Below are 13963 nucleotides of genomic sequence, written 5' to 3' on the forward strand. Positions count from 1 at the left end.
TGTTTCTTCTACCTCCCCTCACTCTCTCTGCATTGGTTACTACAAAAAAAAAAAAAAAACTCTCTTCTTTTCCTGTCTCTTTCACGTTTGTGTGTTCCCTGTGTGAGTGAGTGTGTTAGGCTGTGTGTTTGGAAGTATGTCTGAACCCCTCAAACCTGGTTTCTGAAAATGCACAGAGTGTGGTCACAAGCTCTCCCCAGCTGATGGCTACACTCTGTGCATTGAATGTCTTGGGGCAGCTCATCTGGACACCTCCTGTTCCATCTGTGCCAGGTTTAATCCCCGGGCGCTGATGGACAGGAGAAATAAACTAATTTTGAGAGTCCTACTTCCCCCTCCCTACCACTGGGGCACAGGCCTCTTCTGTCCTGGCTTCTACTTCTCCACCCCAGCCTCTGGGACTCGAACTCCAACCAAGAGGTCCAGGGACAGAGACAAGTCAGACAAACTAGCCAAGTCTAAGGATAGGGCCAGAAAGCAATCCCTGGATCGCTAGCCTTCGGTGTGCCTGCTGACTAAAGTTACGTCGACTCCAAGGACGGAGTCTCCCTGGCTCCATTCCCCTCTGTTCTCCCCGGAGCCGGAGGAGCTTCAGACCAGGTCGCTGGCGCAGGCTTCCACTCACCGCTCCTCTAGGCCGGTGTCAGTGGCCTCCTCTTCTCGCTCCACCAGCAGCCTTACTGAAGCGGAGATGGATAGAATGATGCGGAAGGTCCAGATACAGTTGAATGTCCTGCCTGCCCCCTCTCCCTCCGGAGCTGGGGGCATGCAGTCTGCATTTATCCCAATAGCTCCTTCTCCGATCTGACCTCTGGTTTCAGAGCCCTTGCATCAGAGGACATTCGGCATCAAGGGGTCGCCTCCGATGGTACCTTGTACCTCAGTGCCGGCTATGACCTTGAGTAGGACGGATCTGTCTAGCTCGGATCTGTCCGGCTCTGGGAGCAGTAGTCTCGGCGTTGGATCTGAGGGGATGGCATCGGCTCCAAGCCTTTTAGAACAGAGACTTCCCTTTGGTATCTCAGCACCTGGAGGTTCGGCTCCGGCTCCCCCGTCAGGTCAGAGGGTTATGGCTCTGTCCATTGTGCCTTCTCAGGAGACCTTTTTCCCTTTGGCTTTTGATGTGGTGGAGAGGGTCCTCATGATTCCATGGAGACCCTTGATAATCTTGTCTTCCAGAGTTCATCCTGGCTTCCTCTGTTTCTGATGCAGATCTGGCCATTCTACCATCTCAGGGACAGCCTGCTGCCTCTTTACCCCAGGGCGCTCCTTCTTGGGAACAGCAAGACATCTGTGAGTCCTCCCCAGAGGCCCCCACTGAGGAGATCCCTTGCAAATGTACCTGTAAAATGAGGCACTTGGACTCCTCCCAGAGTCCGTCATGGAAGACACCAATTTAGAGGAAGGGGAAGGTTCCCCCTGGTCACTCCCCAGGATGTCTCCTATGGAGGCATCATGGAAATCCTACTCCAACATGGGGGCTTGTCTGCCCCAAAACCTAACTCAGACGAATCTGTGTTCCTAGAGGCATTTGGCGCAGGACTCTCTACTTATTGGGTGTCCCCTCCCACAGATCCTTTGGTGGATCCTATTACATCTCTGGCGTTGAAGGAAGCAGACATGGTGGCGCTCATTCCCAAACGCCCTGACAACGTTTTGAGTCCCTCTTCAGACAGGACCTATTGGACTAAGGGATCCCCAGTTGATGCCAAGGTGGTGGCAGCCACCATTAAGAAGGAACCTGCTCAGGAGAGCTCCACAGTCCACCCTCCCGACCGAGAGTCCAGAACGATGGACCATTTTGGGAAGTGGGTGTACGCTTCAGCGACCTTCTGTGTGCGAGGGGTGAATTATATGGCACACACGATTAGGCTGCACTGAGACCTAGTCAAGGAGGTCGCTGAGTCTACTCCTGGGTCCATGTTGGCAGAGGACAAGAAAGTGTTCTCCTCTCGTATGGTCACCCTCCCTTCTATCGATAACAGCTATGCATATCCTCTCACATGCTACCGAGGGCGCCACTAGAGCTGCTGGTACAGGAGTTACCATCAGGTGCTGCACCTGGCTCCAGCTCTGTGCCTTTTTGGAACCCTTCAAGGCATCCTTTACGAATGCCCCATACGACGGTTCCTCCCTTTTTGGAAAGTTGGTACATGACACCTTAGTCCAGAGAGAAAAGGATGGGAAGACTCTCAACTGTCCCTCCCTCCTTCCCCCTGCCTTGCATAGACTGTGTGGTGGTCTAGCAAGTAGAGGATGTGGTCACCTTCAGGGTGCCTCTAACTTTTCTTCTTTGCTTAGGCAGGCATTTGATATGGAACAAGGGATTGAGTTGGGTGTGAATGCTAAGCTGGGCAGCAAACTTGATCTGAAGGGGGGAAGGAGATGGGGCATTATGGGTAAGGGGAGGAGCTTTGAGCTCTGATCTGATGCTGGATATGTGGCCATGTTGGCTCTGAGATGGAGCCAGTAACCCATAGGTTGAAGACAAATGAAGAACAATAACTCAGATGTAACGTTATGGTGAGTACATAACTTCTTTTTTGTTACATTTTACAGTGTTATCTAATACTGCTTATAATTACTGTTCTTCTAAAAATAGCTGATTTGTACTTTACCATATCTAGGTCATGACTGAAAAGTGTCTGTAGACCAGTGCACCTATCTGGTTAACAAACTGCAAATAATAGAGTAAGAAAGAAAGAAAGACACATTTAACTTTGTTTTTCTTTATTTCTCTCTACCCCCACTGATGGTAGATCTGCAAGTTCCTATGTCCATTGCTCATGGTGGGTGACAAGGAGTTGTACTGGTGCTAACTCCTTCACAGATGACAGCGCTCTAAATCTTTATTTACTACCTAGGTCTCCTTGCATGGCTTGCAGTTTCTATGATGCACATGCATGCTGTCGTGTGAACTGATGCTGGGATAACTGTTAGCTCACTAGTTGTGAGATTGTCTAGTTGTTGAACCCCTGATGTCCACCTTAGGGTAGTCCAGCAACAATATAATTCATGGACAAGTTTTCCCAGAAGGAAGATACTTGGGTCATCGGCTACATTGTTCTCCCTTCTCTGACTAATCATCCTAGATCCCAGAATCTTAACGACTTCATGCTGCCAGCATCAACGATATGGATTTTCTTTTTCCACCATTGAACTGACCTTACTGTATTTACCTTATTTTGTAATATTTTTGCATGATCTTACAATCCTGACTAAACTGAATTATTAACTTTTTTAGGAGAATTAGCATACGAGTGACTGTAGAGGTGCAGTCCACCACCAACCCTGTTCTTAAAAAGGTAAGACTGCATTTTCATCTCTCCAAAATTCTGCATCATTTGTTTTCTTTAAATTCTGAAAAGTAAAAGAACATATTCTGGAGCATCTACCCAAACAGATAATGCAGTAGACTGCATGTACTGAGTGGTCACTAAATCATTTGAAAACCTAACACAGTAATGATGAATTACCTTGTTTATTTCCTTTCTGGTATGTGGAGTTTGTAATTTGTTTTCCTTGACAAAAATGGAGTCTGGCAACAAAAGAAAGAATGGAAAATATATTTTCTTCATGCTGGAATAGCTTTCTTTGGAGAAGCCAGGGGTTTGGTCTAAGTGCAGAATTAGGAAGTGTGATTGTAATTGTGGTGCTCATGTATATATTTTCTGGCATACAAAGTAGATTTGTTGAAAACTGCATTTGATATTTAATATGCTTTTTAAAACTCTGAAAAATAAGTTATGTACTTACCATAACATTCCATGTGAGTTGTTCATCTCACCTTCATTCTTACAGATGGGTTCGGAGCTGATCGCCTTCATTCTTACAGATGGGTTCGGAGCTGATCCTCTGCTCCGAGTTGGCCTACTACAAAGCTCGGTGTCTTCAGATAGCTCGAGGCCAAGTCCCTATCCCATGATGCACCTAGAGTTACCTCAGATCTTGTTTGCTGCGTATAATAATACCATATGTCATTCTATCACTCTATAAGATTAAGCTATAGAAGGATTGAGCAACCAGGAAGAATTCAGTATCTCTGTCTTCGAAAAATCCTGGAGGGGGTAGGAGGGTGGGAAGTGAGAATGAAGGCGAGATGAACAACTCGCATGGAATGTTATGGTAAGTACATAACTTCTTTATGTGAAGTTGTTCTATCTCGACGTTCATTCTTACAGATGGGTAGTGTCCCAAGCACCATCTATCTTGGGTGGCTCATGGGGGTATGTTTTTTCAGGACAGTAGACCCAAAAGAGGCCCTGTCAACTTTGTAATGATTAATAAAGGTATGAAGTATTGACCAAGTGGCTGCTGCACAAATGTTATCTATAGCAAGTCTAGGAGAAAAGGCAGAGGATGTAGACACTGCTCTGGTAGAATGAGCCTTAATTTTTTGTTCTAAGGGCATATTAGCAGCTGAATAAGCAAATGTGATACAATCAGATAACTTGGACAGAGTTGTTTTTGCCACTGGCATACCTTTTCTGGAGTCTGAAAAGGAAACGAAAAGCTGTTCTGATTTTCTGAAGTCTTTTGTCCTATCCAAGTAAAATCTGAGCTGTCTATGAACATCAAGTTTGTGCAGCATATACTCTAAGTTGCTGGAATGATTGGGGAAGAATACTGACAAATCAATAATTTGATTAAGGTTAGCTTCAGTACAGACTTTAGGCAAAAAGAGGTATTAGTTCGTAGTAAGACTGTCAGCATGGAAAATCAAATAAGGAGGTTTAATGGACATGGCTTGAAGCTCTGACACACTGCGGGCAGAAGTGATAGCTACTAAAAAAATAGTCTTCCATGACAAATATCTCAAATCACATGAGGACGCTGGTTCAAATGGAGGGAGAATAATGCGATAAAGCAAAAAATTTAAATTCCATGGGGTATAGGGAGATTTCACAGGTGGTCTGAGATGAAAGGTCCATTTGAGAAAGGCTTTGGGTAGTTTGTGTGCCATTATGTTCAACCCTTCAAATCCAAGGTGAAAATTAGAGATAGCAGGAAGTTGAACACGAACTGTTGCTGCTGCAGCTCCTTTGTTGAAGATCATGGTCAAGTAGTCTAGTATAGGGCTAGGTAGGGATCAGTGTTGTTTTGAGAGGCCCATATAGAACATTTTTTCCATTTACTAAGGTATAGCTTCCTCGTAGAGGATTTATGGGAGGATATGAGAATTTAAAACACAAAAACTCGAGGGAACAAGTTGCTAGGCGTGTTCAAAATAGATAGTCAAGTAAAATCCACAGTCCGATAAAACTGTTTGAAGAAAAGCAACAAAGTCAAATGCGCTGTAATGTAAGAGCTTTTATTAACCACAAGCACTTTCGGAGAGATTTCTATCTCTCCTTCCTCAGACAGAAATAAAACAATCAGTTGCAGCATCAAACTTTTTTAAAAAGGATGCTATCAGCTAATTAACCAATTGGCAAACAAATTAACAATTCAACAGCTTGTCAATTTAAAATCATGCAGAACCAGCAATTTAAATATTGAAAACAAAACTAAACAAAACCTCACTTTAAAAATGCGCATAATTTCGCCATTTAAAACACAATCCTTCTGACGTTTTCTGTCTAAAAAAATATATATAATGTCTGTCAGTACTCGTATATGTAATGTTCACTGTTCTTGTATTATGTAAAAAATATATACAAATACGTAAATTATGAGTTACATAAAAACTACAACTACGTTCAAAGGCTATGTCCTGAACGTTTAGATTTAGCTCGTGAAACCAACATTAAAAGGATTGTTAACATGGAACTACAAAACTCTCCTAAGTGGTTTTCCAAATGTTAACACCTATAATTTTAAAATTTTAAAACAAAAACTTCAATGTTTATGATGACACTAATAGGTTTTTTTAAAAATAGGTACAAACCACTGTGCCTCTATAACATTATATTATTCTCTTTAGTGCAATAAGTGCCTTTAAATGAATAATCAATATGAAATCCTATATAGATCGACTCAACACTTTGCTTCATCATGTCTCCTGTACATTTGTATTAGACACTAGGTGCAGCGTCATTCAAAGTAAACCCAAGTCAAAAATGGGACTTAGCTGTACATGAAAAATTACAAGAGCTCCCTGCTAAGTCAAAAGGTACTACCTTTTACTAGCTAATAATTTTAAAATACAAGTGAGCGATATTGCTTCGTTTAAGCCAGGGTGTATATGTGCAGCTGTCCTGAGCTGCCATAATAGCTCTTCCTTTTCTAATAACAATTGCCATGGGCCTGAAAACATTTGTGTCCTAATTTGTTTCAGGACCATGAATCTGAAACTGTGTTCTTTATTATCCATAACGTGGAAGGCTAGAGCGTTATTAATATCGCTCTTAGAAATAGCATATAAATGCTCATAAACTCTTTTATGCAGTGCTAGTAAAAGGTAGTACCTTTTGACTTAGCAGGGAGCTCTTGTAATTTTTCATGTACAGCTAAGTCCCATTTTTGACTTGGGTTTACTTTGAATGACGCTGCACCTAGTGTCTAATACAAATGTACAGGAGACATGATGAAGCAAAGTGTTGAGTCGATCTATATAGGATTTCATATTGATTATTCATTTAAAGGCACTTATTGCACTAAAGAGAATAATATAATGTTATAGAGGCACAGTGGTTTGTACCTATTTTTAAAAAAACCTATTAGTGTCATCATAAACATTAAAGTTTTTGTTTTAAAATTTTAAAATTATAGGTGTTAACATTTGGAAAACCACTTAGGAGAGTTTTGTAGTTCCATGTTAACAATCCTTTTAATGTTGGTTTCACGAGCTAAATCTAAACGTTCAGGACATAGCCTTTGAACGTAGTTGTAGTTTTTATGTAACTCATAATTTACGTATTTGTATATATTTTTTACATAATACAAGAACAGTGAACATTACATATACGAGTACTGACAGACATTATATATATTTTTTTAGACAGAAAACGTCAGAAGGATTGTGTTTTAAATGGCGAAATTATGCGCATTTTTAAAGTGAGGTTTTGTTTCGTTTTGTTTTCAATATTTAAATTGCTGGTTCTGCATGATTTTAAACTGACACACTGTTGAATTGTTAATTTGTTTGCCAATTGGTTAATTAGCTGATAGCATCCTTTTTAAAAAAGTTTGATGCTGCAACTGATTGTTTTATTTCTGTCTGAGGAAGGAGAGATAGAAATCTCTCCGAAAGTGCTTGTGGTTAATAAAAGCTCTTACATTACAGCGTACGGACTTTTGTTGCTTTTCTTCAAACAGTTTTATCGGACTGTGGATTTTACTTGACTATCTATTTTGAACACGCCTAGCAACTTGTTCCCTCGAGTTTTTGTGTTTTAGTAGTCTGTTTGGTTTTAGGATATGAGAATTTGTTTCATCTCATTAGAAAGGTTATGGAACTTGGCTATGATGGGAATTGGAGCCGCCAAGCTGTCAGCTTCAGGGACTAGAGAGGGATGAAGTTCCCCCGACGAGTGTGTCAGAAGATCTGGAACTGGGTCCAGAATCCAGGGGTCCTCCAAAAGATGAAGTCGAAGGAAGGGGAACCAAATCTGACAAAACCAATGAGGGGCTATTAGAATGATGGTTCTTCCTAGGGCTTTGGCTTTCTGTAGTACCTTGGGTATCAACGGGATTGGTGGGAATGCATAGAGGAGACCCAGAGGCCAATCGTGTACAAGTGCGTCCCTTGGGGCTTCTCCCGGAAGGGAGAATCGGGGCAAAGTAGCTTCTGCATTTCATGCTCATGTGGTTGGCAAAAAGGTCACAGAAAGGCTGGCCTCACCTGCAGAATATTCTGTCCACTATTTCTTTTTTGAGGTACCACTTATGAGGCAACAAAATTGCTCTGCTCAGCTTGTCTGCTATCACGCTAGATTTCCCCGAGATGTGCGTTAACAGCGCTGGGTGGATATAGCCCACTGCCATACTCTTAGGGCCTCGCGACAAAGGGGGTAAGACCTGGTTCCTCCTGGTTTGTTCAAGTACCAGACCACTGACATGTTGCCTGTCTGAATCGCAATTGTACCCAGAGGAAGAGAGTCTGGAAGTACTGCAATGCTAAAAGTACTGCTCTCATCTCTAGGACATTGATATGCAGATGTGTCTCTTGATCGGTCCATGTGCCTTGGGCTGTTTTTCCCTGAAAATGCCCCCCACCAATCAGGGAAGTGTCCGTGGTCACTGTGGCCGCTGGTGAGGGTAGAACAGAAGGGCAACCTATCGTGACATGAAGAGAGGTCAACCACCACTGAAGATCCTTTTTGCATGTGTTCGTGATCATTATAAGATGAGACATTGGGAGCTCTTGGTAAGACCACTGATTGAACAACAGCCATTGCAGAATCCGCATGTGCATGCAACCCAGCGGTATGGCTAATATTGCAGCTGACATCATGCGTAACAATTTTAGTACTTCTGATGCTGGAGCCTTGTTTTTGGATATGGGATTGCGGACCTGCTGACGGAGTAGTAAGACTTTCTACTGGAAGTCTGAGTGGTAGTAGTGGTGTCCAATTCTGCTCTGATAAAAATGGTATGTTGGTGACAAGGCAGATTTTCCGGAGTTTATTGTAATGCCCAACTGACTGCAGAGTGATGGTGTCCCTGGCTTATATGAGTTGATGCCTTTTGGTGGTGGTGAGGAGCCAATCGTCTAGGTACAGAAACATCTGGAATCCTAAACGTCTCAAGTGAGCTGTGACCACTGCCATGCATTTGGTGAGCACTCTGTGGGGCTGTAGTGAGATCAAAGGGCATGGCTCAAAACTGGTAATGATTGGCTCCCAGCCAGAAATGCAGATGATCCCTGGATGGTCTGGCCATTTTTATGTGGTAGTATGCATCCTGGAGATCTATCAAGCACATCCAATTGTCTTTCCTTAAAAAGAAAAGTATCGACTGAAGCATGACCATCCAACACTTCTCTTTCTTGACAGTTCTGTTTAGTCTGCTGAGGTCCAATATAGGTCTCCAGTCCCCTGTCTTTTTTGGAACTAAAAAGTATCTTGAGTAAGTTTTGTATCCTATCAGGTCTGCTGGGACTGGTTGAATGACCTTTTGTTCGCAATGATCGGACCTCTATTGTTGCCTCTTCCCTGTAACTGGGTGGAACGTCCGGGATTTTTCTTGTCAGTGGAGGGGGTGAGTTGTCTGTTATTTTGAGCCAGGTGTCTGGATAGAAAGATAAGCGACCCCCGACTGCCTCCAGAGTAGGACAGTCGGGCCTCCTTTCAGGAGTGCTGGCAGGGCTTCCCAAAGAACTGATCTCTGTCGCCCTGGTTTTGCAGACCCCCCTCTGCCGCGAGGGCGGCGTCTTCCATTATTGCCTCCTCCTCTGCCCCTGGAGGGGGGGTTCACCATGTGTGTCCTGAAAGGCATCTTGGGCTTTGCGGAACCACATCTTTCCTCCCTTTTGACCCCTGTGGTAGGGTCTGATAGGGGTGGAAAAACGGACTCCGGCAGACGAAGTCTTTCCTTCCTGCTCATACCTGGTCAAAGTTTCCTTAACTTTGGGCCTGAAAAGGGACGAGCCATCAAAAGGGTATTTACAAAGGATGACTTAAAGGGCTCCACGAAGGAACACAAGCACATCTAGGAGTGTCTCCTAAGAGCAATTTCTGTATCCGCTGCCCTGCTCGCTCCATCAGCTGCATATGAAATGAGGTGCATGGACAAGTTTACTATGGAGTTGAGGGTAGCAACCTGGGAAGCAACTTTATCTGAAGCTCCTGCAGCTACTGTACCATGAAGAGCATCTCCAAGGTCTTTAAAGAGATCTCTTTGTAGTCTAGTAAAATGGGTTAGATAGTTGAGCGAACGCAGTGCAAAAGTCGCTGAACTGTAAGTGTGTTTCCCATATCTATCCATGATCCTAGAATCTCTGTTAGGAGGATGGATAGAAGAGGAAGTTTCTGAAATTTCCTTTTTGGTGACTGCCGCTACCACCATGGCATCAACTGGCGCACCCTTAGTAAGAAAGGATTTTGTCCTGAGAGTCGGAAATAAATTTATTAGGCCTCCTGGAGACAGGCTCCATGGTGTCCGGAGACTCCCACGCCCTTCGTGAGACCAGCTGCATAAGCTCATCGAAGGGCGGAGACACCCAAAAGTTGGAGGGCTGAGACCCGAAAACCTTTTAGGAGAACCGACTCATCTTCAGTAGGGTTGGTGGACTGCCAGTCACCTCTCTGCCTAAGGATTTCTAATATCACAGCAAATGAGATATCCTCAGAGGGGGACCATGGGGACCCTTCTGATTCATCCAAGTTGGTATCGGATGTGAGGGACTCCTTTGGGGAGTCTAAATGCTTCCTCTTACAGATTCTCTTCCTGGGAACCTCATCAGTGGGGGCTTCTGGTGAAGTCTCAGAAGAGCAGGGCCCAATGAGGCTTCCTGCGGCTCTGGGTCTCTTCGCTTGGCAAGGATATGTGAAGCAGAAGCAGACACAGGCGCTTTTGGGGAGGAGGTAGCCAGACCTGAGGTCGAAGATGTCTTAGGAGACATAACTCTCCTCATAGCTTCAAAGGCACCTCTGCTACAATGAGAAGGGACCGACGGATCCGAGGAAACCATTGATACCCCCGGCACTGGGACAGTGGGCTCCGAGCCATAGATAGGAGCTGAGCTCATTCGAGCCGAAGCCCCGAGAGGCAGAGTCAGAACTGACAAGTCGGTCCGACTATCCTCCCTGGACCCGACCAGAGATTGTCGGCTCCTAGATTCCTCGATTGGCGCCGAGGACATCAGAGTAAACTGAGCCGAAAACACTGGAGCAGGCGTCTGCTTCGAAGGCTCAACAATCATCAAGTCTGACTCCTCCGGCTCCGAAGGACCAGTATGGCTCGGAGGACGAAGAGTCGAAGATGTTAAAAGGGTCTTCGGTTCTGAAGCCATTTGGGTTGGAGACGATAATTTAGCAAAGGCTGGTGCCTGTAAAAGCTTCTGCACCACACGATCCACATCCAAATCGGAAAGGCTAATCAAAGACCGAGATGAGTGCATAGAAGGAGGTACAGATTGCAGGAGTGAAGACTTAGGCACTTCGGATACTGGTTCCAAAACCGGGGACTGGCTCCAAAAGGACGAGACTGTCGGCTCTGAGGTCTGTGGAACCGACGTCAAGGAATCTTTTTGGTTTCTTTGCCTCAGAAGTAGACGTCTTAGAAGACTTTGAGGATTTACTAGACCCGTCCTGGTCGCTCAAAGCTTCTTGGAATGAAGGTTTAAGTAAACCTCTGTCGATTTAACTTTCTTTTTCTCTCCTGTAGAACCCTAGAAGAGAAAGAATGACAGATGGAGCAGCTTTCCTGGAGATGCAATCCTCCCAAACAATAAACACACTTCACATGACTGTCTGACAGACAGACATTTTCTGCCCATATCTGGGACATTTCTTAAACCCTGACGTAGGGTGTTTGTCTTTGTCTTGGTCAGCCATGCTATAACACACACTATCAATAGGGTGCTGTAAAAAAACTAGACCCATCCAAACAGGAATTATTAAACAAGCCCTTTTAAAACTATGGGCTAAATAGCAGTCTGCACATACACACACAAAACTATTTATCTAAACTCTAAATAGTTAAATATATCAAAGTTGTGACAGAAAGTTTATCTAAACTCTAAATAGTTAAATATATCAAAGTTGTGACAGAAAGTCCCTATCTAAAGGCATACAACTACACTATCAACTACTATTACATACTGTTATATCTAAACTCTAGCAGTAATTATTTTAAAGCTGTGACAAAAAAAGTCACTATTCAAACTGTAAAGCACACATTACAATCCAAGTAGTAATAAAGATTTAACTAGGCCTAAATAAAATGAGGCCAAAAGAGCTAAATACTAGTTTAAGAAAAATGGCACACCAAGGAAAGGGAAACTACACAAAAAACTATAAGAGCTTATCTAAGTATCTAAAGATATAAATCAGAATGTTTTATCAATATTTTTAAGAAAATAAGGCTTTTACTGGCCCAAGCTAGTGAGAACTTCCGATCTATTGCAGCGGCAAACTAGATCTGAGGGAACTCTAGGTGCATCATGAGATAGGGACTTGGCCTCAAGCTGTCTGAAGACCTTGAGCTTTGTAATAGGCCGACTCGCAGCCAAGGATCGGCTCCGAACCCATCTGTAAGAATGAATGGCGAGATAGACCAACTTCACATTCCATGTTTTACTTTCTCATTTTACTTAAAATATCACTATCATTTCTGTGTGTGTGTTCTCCTGATCCAAACCAATCTTTTGTAACAACAGGACTAATGCCAAGAATGTTAGAACCTCTCTGCTAATAATTTTTTTTCAAGTGGCTAAGTAGATTTCCCCTATCCTGTAATACTTTGCAATACCAAGTATGTATAGATTTTTGCTGCAGTTTTAGTCTAGGAGTGGAAAGTGGCCAAATGCTGCTTCATTTAGTTTTTGATTGAATTATGGATTATAAGTGAGTTAAGCCTTAGATTTTATAATACTTCCTTTCTCCAACCACCTTACTGTTCAGTCATAATGTGACTCTTACTTTCAGACCTAGGCCCATCACTCTTCCAACCAAAACATCGGAATGATAATTCCACAGTCCACAGGTGTATTTGTGACATGAAAATATCTTCATTAGACAGCCACACCATGTGCCTTTACTGTCTTATGAATTCTCATAATATGCAATGTATACTATTTGTCATCTATTCAGCAAAGCTATGAAGAGCGGAAAACAGCATTTAATACTCTTACCTAATTATCCAGTAAATGTTGCACAGGATACCTGTGAGGCACCTGCTTTTCCAATGCTTTGCCTAAAATCCTTCTTGTGCTGAACCAGGAGTCGCCTACTTCTGTACTCTTTTTAAAGATAAAGCCTTCTTCACCTTCTGTTTCTGTGGCTTGTCATTCCTGACCTCCTGAAGTGGTAGAAAACGCTTCTAAAATTTCAGTGAAAAAATACAGATTCTTTGCAACAAGCTGTCTAAAATACTGCAGAAAAGAAAGCCAGTAAAGGTCCATACACCTGTAGGCAAAGACAAAGCTGAGCCAAACCAATATGGTATAAAATTTAATACAAAATATCCACACCAAATAAGCGCTTTCGTTTCACTCACAGAAACTTCATCAGAATGATGTATTGTCACAAACAAACTTAAAATATTCAAAATCGGAATGTGAATGGCTAGGTTAATTACACAATATCTGAAAATTTAAAGAAACATCACATAAACTTGTATACTCTTGTTTAACATGTATATACAGACACACACACATGCATAACACAATTTGGTAAAAATATTTACAAAAATGTATGTACACAAATATTATTTAAAAATGTGTATAGAATCTCCTAAACATGACAACAAAGGTGTTAAAACATGTTTGCTTTCAGTTTCAAGTCAGGGACTATAGAAAGGTGGTAATTTAAACCAGGATTTACACAGGCATCAAAGATCATTTGCCATATCATCTCTTGATATTCCAACCTGGTTTCCCAATCTCCACCCCTTTCTGGAATCTGAACTTGCTGTATCACTCTGAATTTAAATTTGGCTGAGGGACAAACTAAAGGATGTCTGTACAGGGCATTGGTGTCTTTGCCCCTGTTTAGTTCATATAAGTGCTCATATATTCTCTGTCTAAGACATCTCTTAGTCTTGCCTGTATAGAATGCATAACAAATGGTACAATATGCCATGTGTACTAATCTTTTAGAGGCACAATTGTGGTGTCCTTTATTGGCTTTCTTTTCTGCACTGCTGTGGAGTTTGGGCATTTGTAGTATTTTACAGCATTTCCTGTGGTTACTAGTATTAAGCTGTCTAAAATACCTACTGTGGCTGTCCTTGCATCTGCTGATACGAGTGCTTATTTTCCTGCTTTGACTAACTCTAGACCAGCTATGCCCAAGTTTTCTCCCTGTACTCTATTTCTGTACTCTGATGGGCTGGCAGAGACTGTGTTTTAGTGTTACAG

The 13963-nt window shown here is 42.8% G+C and overlaps 1 protein-coding gene across 1 annotated transcript in view; it reads left to right on the plus strand.

Annotated features, from left to right (window-relative positions):
- The window catches only part of SASS6 (SAS-6 centriolar assembly protein), a 1319564-nt gene that overhangs the window by 30639 nt on the left and 1274962 nt on the right, over window positions 1–13963 (plus strand). Inside the window, exon 2 of the mRNA XM_044085777.1 lies at window positions 3245–3305. Within this exon, the coding sequence (XP_043941712.1) occupies window positions 3245–3305 (61 nt within the window). The remainder of the gene's footprint in view (window positions 1–3244; window positions 3306–13963) is intronic.

This window comes from Protopterus annectens, chromosome 10.part0 (assembly GCF_019279795.1).
Source record: "Protopterus annectens isolate FY-2018-M chromosome 10.part0, PAN1.0, whole genome shotgun sequence".
In the NCBI taxonomy this organism is placed as follows: domain Eukaryota; kingdom Metazoa; phylum Chordata; order Ceratodontiformes; family Protopteridae; genus Protopterus; species Protopterus annectens.